The sequence below is a fragment of the Cervus canadensis genome, chromosome 4 (assembly GCF_019320065.1).
Source record: "Cervus canadensis isolate Bull #8, Minnesota chromosome 4, ASM1932006v1, whole genome shotgun sequence".
Lineage (NCBI taxonomy): Eukaryota > Metazoa > Chordata > Mammalia > Artiodactyla > Cervidae > Cervus > Cervus canadensis.
The window spans coordinates 56,321,186-56,334,633 of record NC_057389.1 but is presented as its reverse complement, the minus strand read 5'-3'; the positions used below and the strand labels follow the sequence as shown (position 1 = coordinate 56,334,633).

At 45.3% G+C, this 13,448-nt stretch overlaps 1 protein-coding gene across 23 annotated transcripts in view; it reads left to right on the top strand.

The window, feature by feature from the left end:
* The window catches only part of LOC122439783 (protocadherin gamma-C4), a 180,136-nt gene that overhangs the window by 47,283 nt on the left and 119,405 nt on the right, over nucleotides 1-13,448 (top strand). For 3 of the 23 annotated variants that reach the window (XM_043465225.1, XM_043465227.1, XM_043465228.1), the window contains exon 2: nucleotides 188-536. The exons of 13 other annotated variants lie outside the window; for them this stretch is intronic. In XM_043465225.1, the coding sequence (XP_043321160.1) occupies nucleotides 188-205 (18 nt within the window). In that variant the 3' untranslated portion in view covers nucleotides 206-536. Of the gene's footprint in view, nucleotides 1-187; nucleotides 2,963-6,936; nucleotides 7,882-10,291; nucleotides 13,088-13,448 lie in introns of those variants that run through there. 7 more of the 23 variants (XM_043465200.1, XM_043465214.1, XM_043465229.1 and 4 more) reach the window with 7 other exon arrangements.

The window sequence follows — 13,448 nt, the reverse complement described above, 5'->3', positions numbered from 1 at the left end:
TTTATTTGCATGACTGATTTTTATCTATGTGAACTGAAGTGTGAGGCAGTGTCTAAGAATCATTTCAAAGTTGCAATGCAGAGCAGAGAATTTAAAAGAATTATCTGGGATTAACAAACACCCATCCATGAACATTGTTACATTAAGTTACAGTTTCTTAAAATTTATTTTATTTTAAATGATATAGCAGAGATGCATGAATTGAAGAAATGAAAGAATTTCAAAGGATAAAACAACTTTCTGAAAAATCAGTTATTTTGCTTCAGTATGGTGCAGTAACTTAGTAAGGACTCTGAGCGCCGCTGTTCACCAACCAGGGGGAAAATGGTTCACAAGATCCGCCGGAACCACTGAGCTTTTACAGCGCAAAGAAACGTCAGACTGAGATAAACTCTATTCCAAGCTGCACTAAATTAAGTCCTCTATACCACTGGATTCTGGGCTTCTTTTCCGGAATACACAGGGCTTCACGCAGACGTCCTGGCATCCAGAAATAGAACAGGAGATAGGCCAGTGTCTAAAGATCAGCAGGACAAGAATGGCGGCTCGGCAGAGGGGCGGGGACTACAGAGCATTCATCCTGCTCTTCATCCTCCTGGGGACCCAGAGCGAAGTCTGGGCAGGACAGATTCTCTACTCCGTGCCTGAGGAGACAGAGACGGGGTCTTTTGTCGGTAATATCGCCAAGGATCTGGGACTGGAGCCCAAGGACCTGGCGGAGCGCGGGGTCCGCATCGTCTCCAGAGGTAGGACGCAGCTCTTCGCTCTGAACCCGCGAAGCGGCAGCTTGGTCACCGCGGGCAGGATAGACCGGGAGGAGCTCTGCGCCCAGAGCGCGCGGTGTCTGGTGAACTTTAACATCCTGGTGGAAGATAAAATGAATCTTTATCGTATAGAAGTGGAAATAATGGATATTAATGACAACGCTCCTAAATTCTTGACGGAAGAAATGAATGTGAAAATAATGGAGAATACAGCTCCTGGGGCGCGATTTCCGTTAAATGAGGCTAGGGATCCGGATGTGGGCACGAACTCTCTCCAGAGCTACCACCTCAGCCCCAATCGCCACTTCTCCCTGGTTGTGCACACCGGAGAGGATGGAACCAAATATCCAGAATTAGTGCTGGAGCAGGTACTGGACCGGGAAGAAGTGGCAACTCACCACCTCCTCCTCACCGCCTCTGACGGCGGTGACCCACCACGATCCGGAACCGCCCGTGTCCAAGTAACAGCGGTGGACGTGAATGATCATGCGCCAATCTTCTCTTTGCCCCAGTACCAAATAACTGTCCCTGAGAACGTGCCAGTGGGCACAAGACTGCTCACGGTAAGTGCTATAGATCTGGATGAGGGAGTGAACGGGGAAGTGACATACTCTTTCCTGAAAATAACTCCAAAAATTCTACAGATATTCCAGCTGAACTCTCACACAGGAGAATTATCAACTCTAGATTGCCTAGATTATGAAGAATCTGGCTATTATGAAATGGAAGTTCAAGCTCAGGATGGTCCTGGTAGTATAACAAGAGCTAAAGTACTGATCACAATTTTAGATGTGAATGACAATGCCCCGGAAGTGACTGTAACATCTGTAGGCAACTCAATCCCCGAAGACACTCCTCCTGGAACCGTAGTGGCGCTTTTCTACCTTCAAGACCGAGATTCTGGGAAGAATGGCCAGGTGACCTGCACTATTTCAGAAGATCTGCCTTTTAAATTAGAAAGATCTATAGACAACTACTACAGATTGGTGACAGCAGAAAACCTAGACCGGGAAAAATTCTCTGCGTATAACATCACGCTGAAAGCCACAGATGGTGGACGCCCACCCTTGTCCACGGAAACTCACATCACCATGAATGTGGCAGACACCAATGACAACCCACCTGCCTTCCTGCACTCCTCATACTTTGTCTATGTGCCTGAGAATAACCCCAGAGGCACCTCCATCTTCTCCGTGACTGCACATGACCCTGACAGCAACGAGAATGCCCGTGTCACATACTCCCTATCTGAAGATACTCTCCAGGGGCCATCTGTGTCCTCCTACGTCTCCATCAACTCTGATACTGGTGTCCTATATGCACTGTACTCCTTTGACTATGAGCAGTTTCGGGACCTGCGGTTGCGAGTGATTGCAAGTGACAGTGGGGACCCACCACTCAGCAGCAATGTGTCTCTGAGCATATTTGTGTTGGACCAGAATGACAACACACCTGAGATTCTGTACCCTGCCCTCCCCACTGACGGTTCCACGGGCGTGGAGCTGGCACCCCGCTCTGCAGAGCCTGGCTACCTGGTCACCAAGGTGGTGGCAGTGGACAGAGACTCGGGACAGAACGCCTGGCTGTCCTACCGCCTGCTCAAGGCCAGTGAGCCAGGACTCTTCTCGGTGGGGCTGCACACGGGCGAGGTGCGCACAGCACGGGCGCTGCTGGACAGAGATGCACTCAAGCAGAGCCTGGTGGTGGCGGTCCAGGACCACGGGCAGCCCCCTCTCTCGGCCACTGTCACTCTCACGGTGGCTGTGGCTGACAGCATCCCAGATGTCCTGGCGGACCTGGGCAGCCTGGAGGTCCCGCACGACTCTGACGCTTCAGGCCTCACACTCTACCTGGTGGTGGCTGTGGCTGTGGTCTCCTGCGTCTTCCTCGCCTTTGTCATCGTGCTACTGGCGCTCAGACTGCGGCGTTGGCACAGATCTCACATGCTTCAAGCTTCAGGAGGTGTCCCCGGAGGTGTACCAGTATCTCAGTTTGTGGGCGTGGACGGGGTGCGGGCTTTCCTGCAGACCTATTCGCAGGAGGTCTCGCTCACCGCGGACTCTCGGGGGAGTCACGTGATCTTCCCTCAACCCAACTATGCGGACACGCTCATCAGCCAGGAGAGCTGTGAGAAAAAGGATCCCTTGCTAACATCCATAGATTTTCGTGAATGTAAGGATGAAGCTCAAAGTATTCAGGTGAGTTCAGTCATTCATTCATCTTTATATCATCGAGAAATTATATTTTGTGTAAATGTCATTGTTTTGCGAAATACGTGATTTGAAGATGAAGTTAAAAAAACTTTCAAGTGATAAAGCAAGATTGTTTATTTCAGTGGTGATTTTTTAACATGGAACACTTACTGACAGAGTGTTTTAGTACCATATTTATGGTGAAAGCATATGGACAAGATTGTGACTAAGTGGATAATCACATTTTTATGTCTTGTATTTATGTTCCTAATGGTGTTCTTAATTCATGTATTTTATAAATGAGAGTGAATTGTTAAGTCTTATTGCACAAGGTTAGCAAGAAAGTACACCTCAGCCTTCTCAGGATTCTCTTTAGATCATATCTGTAAAAGGTTGTTGAAGAAATTTTCAGTCTGCAAACTTCTTTTTCTGTGCCCTGCTTCCACTTCCATGTACCTCTTTGGTGGCCTTGAAACATCTCAGTTGCTCTTGACCTATTTAAACTTTAATCACCTATTAAAGCCAGATTCTGGTAGAAGTTTTGTTGATGTTTAACGGATGAAATTTATGTGTCAGGCTTCACTAAGATCTTTATCAATGACAGACGTGGAGTCTAATGGCATACTAAAGATTGTTGTCCAAAATCAATAAAATGAGATATCAAGTAAGGTGTTAAGTGTTATAAGTAACATTTGTGAAATAGGCCATTGCATGTTTTTAACCCAAATTTTCATGTGCTGTTTTAGTGATGCAGTCACGCAAAGTGTGTATGTGGGCTCTACGAGTGGGGGAGCTGGGATGCTGGCTTTATGAAACAACTATGTCATACACTCAAGTCCTGGAGTGGTAGTAAATTTTTCTTATTGGGTCTGTTGAAAAATTCAGTTAGAGATAATTTAATCTGTAATTAACTACATCTTCACTTATTATATAACATTTTAGTAAAACTAAATACAGCAGTTGACTAGTATCAGGGAGTAGTTGATGACAAGGTCATCTTGTTTATTGGGGCCTTTTGAGTGTTAAGAGAACAATTGTTTTCTGGCATAATGTCTAGCATATGTTTTTCTGCCATAAGGTGGTGGTTTGCATCTAAAGATCTGTGCATTCCTGTGGAAGTACACTTCATACATTCTGTAACATTCAGATGTACAGTCACTTGGGGGAGAGAACAGTGTTACATTCTGTGGGGAAGAAATGTGATTATCAGATACTTTGAAAAAGAACCCTCCAAGTAAATTGATTAATTATTAAAAATACTTTTAAACAAAGGGGAGAGATCATCACTAAAGTCAGTGAGCTATTATACATTTTCTAGGGACTGTTTCCTTCAACTGTCATTATGGGATGTGATAAGTACAGAAGTGGGAACAAGTGCCTCAGTACAGTAGACCATGCTTAGTGAGTTTGTGATGCAAAGCAAAATAGAATTTTCCCCTGGTAGTTTTGGAGACTCATGTTGAATTTTACACCCAGGAAAATAATCATACAATGGGAAGGAGAGGATAGGCTCTTCTCTGAAAGGCTATCATCATTTCTTTAAGTGAGATATCAGAATTGAAAACCAAATGTTACTATAAAGAATTTGCTAAAATTATTTTGGAACAAGAGAGGGAAGTATAAATTGTGCCTTTTGAAAGACATAATTTCACCATTACTGTTGCCCTCTGGGAAGAAAAATGGAAATGAATTAGGTACAAAAAAATGTAAGGAAGAATAAGGAAAAAGGTGACAAGGAAACCTTATCCAATATATTGCTAATTAATGAGTATTCACAACAGCTATGATCTGAGATCCTTTAAGCCAAATCTGTGTTATAATAATCATCCTATTACTAGTGCGGATTTGAAGGTTGGGGAGTAATTATGTCAGCGTACAGATGTTTATATATTAAACTTACCGATTGACCTGAAAACCTGGAAAGTTGGGATGATGACGCTTCTAATAGAATTAAATGTTACCAGATATGCATGCGTACTCAGTCGCTAAGTCGTGTCCAACTCTTTTGACACCACGGATTCCTCTGTTCATGGGATTTCCCAGAGAAGAATACTGGAATGGGTTGCCATTTCCTTCCCCAGGGGATCTTCCCCACCCAGGAGTCAAACACGTGCCTTCAGCATGACAGGTGGATTATTTACCGCTGAGCCACGTGGGAAGCGTGTTATTAAACATACTGACGTCTTTTAAAAATGATTTTTCAGCTGGATACACGGTAGTAATTACGGTAGCTGGTTAAAGTGAAGCAGCAGGGGCTGCAGTTTCCCAGTGCGGACTCTGGGCGCCGCTGTTGGCCAAAGTCGAGAGCTTGGTGCTGGCGATCCCGTCGCGCAGCCGCAGAGCACTTTCCCTGTCTCAAGACTCGCTAGTGTTGTCTTTCCACCTATTCCTCCTCCGGAGAAGAAACCCTGCCTGACCCTCGCGCCGAAAATAAAGCTGTTGGGAGCTCCGGACGACTGCAACATAGCCATTATTTGTAACCCGGCGTCTCCAAGCCGGTGAGCAAACTAAGGGGGGGAGCGAGAGGGATGGGGAGCGGCGCTGGGAAGAGCGGCTGGGCTGAGAGGCGGCCAGTGCTCTGTCCATTCCTGCTGTCTTTGTTCTGCCTGGCGCTCTCTGAGCAGATCCACTACAGGATTCCCGAGGAGATGCCCGAGGGCTCGGTGGTGGGGAATCTCGCCAAGGACCTGAGACTCAGTGTCCACGAGTTACCGACTCGAAAACTGCGCGTCAGTTCGGAGAAGCCTTACTTCACTGTGAGCGCGGAGAGCGGGGAGTTACTTGTGAGCAGCAGGCTAGACCGGGAGCAGATATGCGGGAAGAAGTCAGCCTGTGCTCTGGAATTTGAGGTTGTTGCTGAAAATCCATTGAACTTTTATCACGTGAATGTAGCGATCGAGGATGTCAATGACCACACGCCAGAATTCTCGCAAAATTCCTTTGAGCTACAAATAAGTGAGTCCACAAAGTCCGGGGCACGATTTATTTTAGGATCTGCCCATGATATAGATATTGGTACCAATTCCCTACAGAATTACCAGCTCAGTCCTGATGATCATTTCTCACTTGTGATTAAAGAGAAGTTGGATGGCAGTAAATACCCTGAGCTGGTACTAATGACATCTTTAGACAGGGAAGAACAGAAATCCTACCACTTGACCTTGACAGCCTTGGACTTCGGGGATCCACCCCTGAGCAGTACTGCACAGATACAAGTCCTGGTAACTGATGCCAACGATAACCCTCCAGTGTTCAGCCAAGAACTATACAGGGTGGAGCTTCCAGAAAACGTGCTTCCAGGCACCACTGTGCTTAGAGTAATGGCCACTGACCAAGATGAGGGTGTCAATGCCGAGATCACTTTCTCTTTCACTGAAGCGGACCGAATTACCCAGTTTGACCTGAATTCTAATACTGGGGAAATCATTATTCTAAATACATTAGATTTTGAGGAAGTGAAAGAATATTCCATAGTTTTGGAAGCAAAGGATGGTGGAGGAATGATTGCCCAGTGTACAGTGGAGATAGAAGTCCTAGACATAAATGACAATGCCCCAGAAGTGATATTCCAATCTCTACCGGATTTTATTATGGAGGACACCAAGCTGGGAACACACATTGCTTTGCTCAAAATCCGAGACAAGGATTCCGGACACAACGGAGAGGTTATTTGTAAATTAGAAGGCGATGTTCCATTTAAAATACTGACTTCTTCAAGAAACACATATAAATTAGTTACAGATGGAGTTCTAGACCGCGAACAGACCCCTGGGTATAACATCACCATCACAGCCACTGACAAAGGCAAGCCACCCCTCTCCTCCAGCTCGAGCATCACGCTGCACATCGGTGATGTAAACGACAACATGCCAGTTTTTGAACGGGCTTCCTATGTGGTCCATGTAGCAGAGAACAATCCCCCTGGAGCTTCCATCGAGCAAGTCAGGGCCTCTGACCCTGACCTCGGGCCCAATGGCCAGGTCTCCTACTCCATCGTGGCCAGCGACCTGGAGCCGCGCGCGCTGTCGTCCTACGTGTCCGTGAACCCGCAGAGCGGCGTGGTGTTCGCGCAGCGCGCCTTCGACCACGAGCAGCTGCGCGCCTTCCAGCTGACGCTGCAGGCCCGCGACCACGGCTCGCCCGCGCTCAGCTCCAACGTGAGCCTGCGCGTGCTGGTGGGCGACCGCAACGACAATGCGCCCAGGGTGCTGTACCCGGCGCTGGGACCCGACGGCTCGGCGCTCTTCGACACAGTGCCGCGCGCCGCGCAGCCCGGCTACCTGGTCACCAAGGTGGTGGCGGTGGACGCAGACTCTGGACACAACGCCTGGCTGTCCTACCACGTGCTGCAGGCCAGCGAGCCCGGACTGTTCAGCGTGGGGCTGCGCACGGGCGAGGTGCGCACGGCGCGGGCCTTGGGCGACAGGGACGCGGCCCGCCAGCGCCTGCTGGTCGCTGTGCGCGATGGGGGACAGCCGCCCCTCTCGGCCACCGCCACGCTGCTCCTGGTTTTCGCCGACAGCCTGCAGGAGGCGCTGCCGGACCTCAGTGACCGGCCCGCGCCCTCTGACCCCCAGGCTGAGCTGCAGTTTTACCTGGTGGTGGCCTTGGCCTTGATCTCGGTGCTCTTCCTCCTGGCAGTGATTCTGGCGGTCGCCCTGCACCTGCGACGCTCCTCCAGCCCTGCTGCTTGGGGCTGCTTTAAGCCTGGTCTCTGTGTCAAGTCTGAACCTGGGGCTCTCCCCAACTACAGTGAAGGAACTTTACCTTATTCGTACAATCTGTGCGTTGCCCATACTGGAAAGACAGAGTTTAATTTTCTAAAATGTAGTGAGCAGTTGAGTTCAGGACAAAACATACTTTCTGGTGATTCATCTGGAGCCTTATTTCCATTTTGTAATTCCAATGAGGCGACTTCTCATCAGGTGAGTTTCCTGTAAGTATAACCTTCTTTTTATTGTGTCGACAGTTCTCCATATTCACAGGAAAAAACTGGCACATCTCTGTTTTAGTTCGATTTGCTTCATTGCGGTTTGAAGATACTCCAGTTTTATTTTGTTTTGTTTTTTCACATTGATGATTTATGGCAAGCCTGAGTCAATCAAGTCTATAGGCACCATTTGTACAACAGCATTTCCTCACTTCATGTGTGTTACAGTTTGGTAAATCTCAAAATCTTTCAAACTTTTTTTATTATTAGTCATCATGTGAAAGTGAAAGTGTGAAAGTGTTAGTCCCTCAGTCTTATCCCATTCTGTGACCCCATGGACCCAGGACTGTAGACCACCAGGTTCATCTGTCCGTGGAATTCTGCAGACAAGAATACTGGAGTGAGTAGCCATTCTCTTCTCCAAGGGATCTTCCCTACCCAGGGATTGAACCCTGGTCTCTGCATTGCAGGCAGGTTCTTCATCATCTGAGCCACTAGGGAAGCCCTGTGGTGATCTATAATCAGTAATCTTGGATGTTACCATTACAAAAAGATTATGTTCCACCCACCAAAGGCTCCAGTGGTGGTTAGTGTTTTTTAGCGATGAAGTATTTTTAATTAAGGTAAGTACTTTTTTAGATACAATGATATTGCATACTTAAAACATAACTTTTATACACACTGGGAAACCAAAACGTTCGTGACCCACTTTATTGTGCTGTTTTCGTTATTGTAGTGGTCTGGAACCAAACATAAAATGTCCCCAAATGCATCTATACAAATTTTAGATCTAAACATTGTCTTAAGAATGTAGTAACCAGTCAAAAAGCTGTCATACCATTTTTCAAGGGAGGTTGAATTCAGAGAAATTATGTGTCTTTTAGTGGTGTCTTACCAGGTTCATATTATAAAGCAGTGAAGTTGTGGTTTTTTCCATAAGGGAAACTTTTGGCAATGTTATATGGTCTCCCATAAAGCTACTGAGATTTTTCTCTAAATTTTTCTTTCTTTGATTAATAAATGATTATTTTTTTCTCAACTAGACATGCTGCAAATGTAAAAGTAGGCAATCATATAAATAAATCTTAAAAGAAAAACAAGCTAAAATTAGATATTTTTCTTAATTCATTTAGCTGTTATTGTTTCCATATTAATCTGATACTTTGTTTCCTATATTTACTTCTCTTTTGCTTCAAAAGCACCAGAATAAGGTCAATTAACCTAGATTTTTATGTAGATGTACCTACTGTAATTGCATTCATTGTACTGTGTGTATATGTGTGTGTAAAATCATTTTACTTGACTAAGTGCAGGTTCACTATGCTCATTAGAAAATAAAAGCATGTTCTCCTTACTTGCAGCATAGGTTTTTCAGGATTAACCTGTAATAATGCTCATTCTATAGGCTCCTCTGTCAAAAAAAACAATGTTTTGGCCTCTTTTGTTCCTCTTACACACACTTCTGCTACATTATTTTTGAAATGTCTTTTTTGCAGACCTAAACTAATATAGCTAGAGGTCTTCTAGTCATTATACTATCTCTAGGAGAAAAGGGAATGTTGAAATCTTCAAGTTTAGACCAGATTAACAGTCTTAAGTGGATACGGTTACATATACAAGATAGCAATACATTATATCAGGCTTTTGCTATACTTCCCTTAGTAACTGCTTCAATTAATGGCCGTTTTACAAACTACTGAAGGAAAAAGACATTTATTCTTGCACTGGCATTTTTTGACTCCTTAATGATAATTATGTGTTTCTTACTTTTGTGATTCTTTTGATTGAAGTAGTAATTAAGGTAAAGTTACCTTTAGGCTATTTGTTTACCTTTAGAAGTTAACTAAGTTGGCTTTAAAATGTAATCATCTCTCACAGGCAGAAGAATAGATAAAAATTTGCTTTCGATTATATATTCATTTGTACCTTTCTTCTATTCAAATAGAAATTATATAAAATTTAAATAGTCTGTGATATAACTTGAAAGGAAAAGCATTTATCCTATTAAAATTTCACAATATTAATTTCAGAACACTACTGTGTGACTAAAACAGCATTTTAAAAAGAAAATTAAAAGGCAACAACTCTACAGAAAGCTTACTATGTCGACTAATTGGTTTAAACCAAATAAAACAACTTCTGAATCAGTCATCTCCAATAGGTATATTTTAGCCTAAAAATGAATTAATTTCCAATAAGAGTGGGGTTCTTACTTAGTTGATAATAGATATTGAAGATATTAACAATAATGCTTAGAGCATAATAAATAAAATTTTATTTTTAAAACAGTAAATACGTTACAAAAATTTGAGTAATTTAATATGACATAAACCCCACAATCTGGTCATGTAATAATACTTTGTAAGACTTTAGGCCTATTTCATTCTACACTTCTTGGAAATTACTTTTAAAATATGAGTTCAGGGATAATTTATTCCAAATAGGCTATAGAAAACAAGTAGCAATTTTTCCCCTAGCAATCTAGCATAGGATATTACAAATATAAGTGACTGCAGTAACTGCCTAGGACTCTGAGCGCCGCTGTTCACCTACTTGGAGATAAAGTAACCAAAAAACCAGCCGGAAACTCAGGGCTCTCACCTCACAGAGATCCGCAGATCTCACAAACCAACTGGAGGACTGCGGCAAAATTCCATCCCTAAATTTGGGACACTCCAACTTTCCAGAAGATGATCTGTATAACTTCAGGAACAAGGTAAACAAAACATATATGCCCAGTGAAGATTCTGAGTGGATTCCATAGCGAAAGAACAATGGCCGCTCCAAAGAATTACGGAGGACGCGGCGAGCTGATACTGCTGTGCGCGCTGCTGGGTGCGCTGGGAAAGATCGGGAGAGGACAGATCCACTACTCTGTGCCTGAAGAGACCGACAAAGGATCCTTCGTGGGTAACATCTCCAAGGACCTGGGGCTGGAGTCGCAAGAGCTTTCGAAGCATGGAGTCCGCATCGTCTCCAGAGGTAGGACGCAGCTCTTTGCTCTAAATCCGCGAAGCGGCAGCTTGGTCACCGCGGGCAGGATAGACCGGGAGGAGCTCTGCGCTCAGAGCGCGCGATGTTTTGTAAATATTAACATCCTAGTTGAGGATGAAGGGAAACTTTGGGGAATAGAAATCGAAATCACTGACATCAACGATAATAACCCAAAATTTCAGGTCGAAAATCTGGAAGTAAAAATTAACGAAATCGCTCTGCCCGGAACACGTTATCCACTGCCAGAGGCTGTGGACCCGGATGTGGGCTTGAATTCCCTGCAGAGCTACCAGCTCAGCCCCAATAACCACTTCTCCCTGGACGTGCGAACTGGAGACGACGACGGAGCTCTAAGCCCAGAGCTGGTGCTGGAGCGCGCCCTGGACCGCGAGGAGGAGGCTGCTCACTACCTGGTCCTCATCGCCACGGACGGAGGCGAACCGCGTCGCTCCAGCACAGTGCACATCCGAGTGACAGTGTTGGATACAAACGACAATGCCCCTGTTTTTGCTCAACCGATTTACCGAGTGAAAGTCCCAGAGAATGTGCCCCCGGGGACTCGGCTGCTTACCGTAAGCGCTAGCGACCCAGATGAAGGAACCAACGGGGAAGTGGCTTACAAATTCTGGAAAATTAGTGAAAAACAATCTCCGTTATTCCAGCTGAATGAAAATACTGGCGAAATATCAACAGCGAAGAGTTTAGATTATGAAGAATGTGCGTTTTATGACATGGAAATACAAGCTGAAGATGTGGGGGCACTTCTGGGGCGGACCAAAGTACTCATTTCAGTGGAAGATGTCAATGACAACAGGCCCGAAGTGACCATTACATCTTTGTTTAGCCCAGTCCTGGAAAATACTCTTCCTGGGACAGTAATTGCCTTCTTGAATGTGCATGACCGAGACTCTGGAAAGAATGGTCAAGTTGTCTGTTATACACGTGACAATTTACCTTTTCAATTAGAAAAATCAATTGATAGTTATTATAGATTGGTAACTTGGAAATATTTGGACCGAGAAAAGATCTCTATGTATAATATCACAGTGGCAGCCTCAGATCTAGGAACCCCACCTCTATCTACTGAAATTCATATTGCCCTGCAAGTGGCAGACATCAATGACAATCCACCCATTTTCCCTCATACCTCCTACTCAGCCTATATCCCAGAGAACAACCCCAGAGGTGCCTCCATCTTCTCTGTGACTGCTCATGACCCTGACAGTGGCAGCAATGCCCAGATCACTTACTCTCTGACCAAAGGCAGCATCATGGCGGCGCCTCTCTCCTCTTATGTCTCCATCAACTCTGACACTGGTGTCCTATATGCTCTGCACTCCTTTGACTATGAGCAGATCCAAGACTTGCAGCTACTGGTGACAGCCAGTGACAATGGGGACCCTCAACTCAGCAGCAATGTGTCCCTGAGCCTGTTCATACTGGACCAGAATGACAATGCACCAAAGATTCTGTACCCCATGCTTCCCACTGATGGCTCCACGGGTGTGGAACTGGCACCTCGCTCTGCAGAGCCAGGATACCTTGTTACCAAGGTGGTGGCAGTGGACAGAGACTCAGGCCAGAATGCCTGGCTGTCCTACCGCCTTCTCAAGGCAAGTGAGCCAGGACTCTTCACCGTGGGGCTGCACACAGGCGAAGTATGCACGGCGCGGGCCCTGCTGGACAGAGACACACTCAAGCAGAGCCTGGTGGTGGTGGTCCAGGACCACGGGCAGCCCCCTCTCTCAGCCACCGTCACACTCACCGTGGCCGTGGCAGATACCATCCCAGATGTCCTTGCTGACCTGGGTAGCATCAGGACCCTAACCAACTCTGATGATTCAGACCTCACACTGTACCTGGTGGTGGCAGTGGCTGTCGTTTCCTGCATCTTCCTTGCCTTTGTCATCATGCTGCTGGCACTCAGACTATGGCGGTGGCACAAATCGAGACTTCTCCAGGCTTCCAGTGGTAGGTTAGCAGGCCTGCCAGCCTCAGGATTTGTGGGCATTGAAGGAGTACAGACTTTCCTGAAGACCTATTCCCATGAAGTTTCCCTTACCTCTGACTCTCGGAGGAGTCACATGATCTTCCCCCAGCCCAACTATGCTGACAGGCTCATTAGCCAAGACAGCTGTGAGAAAAATGACGCCTTGTTAACATCCATAGATTTTCATGAATGTAGGGATGAAGCTGCTTCTGTTCAGGTGAGTTCGGTTCATTATTTCTTAGAGGAATTATATTTTTTATAAATTTAATTTGTGTTTTGAAACATGCATTGTAAAGAAAGTTTACAGATAGCTTTTAAGGTATACCACAGAGTTTGGGGTTTGTGCTAGTGACACAGTAAAATTGAGTTCTAATCATCATAATTGTTTCATCTGCTTTCCAAAGGCTTAGACAAGATTATTTAAATATGAACTCTTAACCTCTTAAAACTTTCCATATTTTACCATAATTATCATCTATTCACTTAAGAAATAGCTACCTAACCACATAAGGTCAGTTCATTTTATATATAGGAATATGTGTGTGTGTGTGTGTACACATGTATATGTATAGACACAT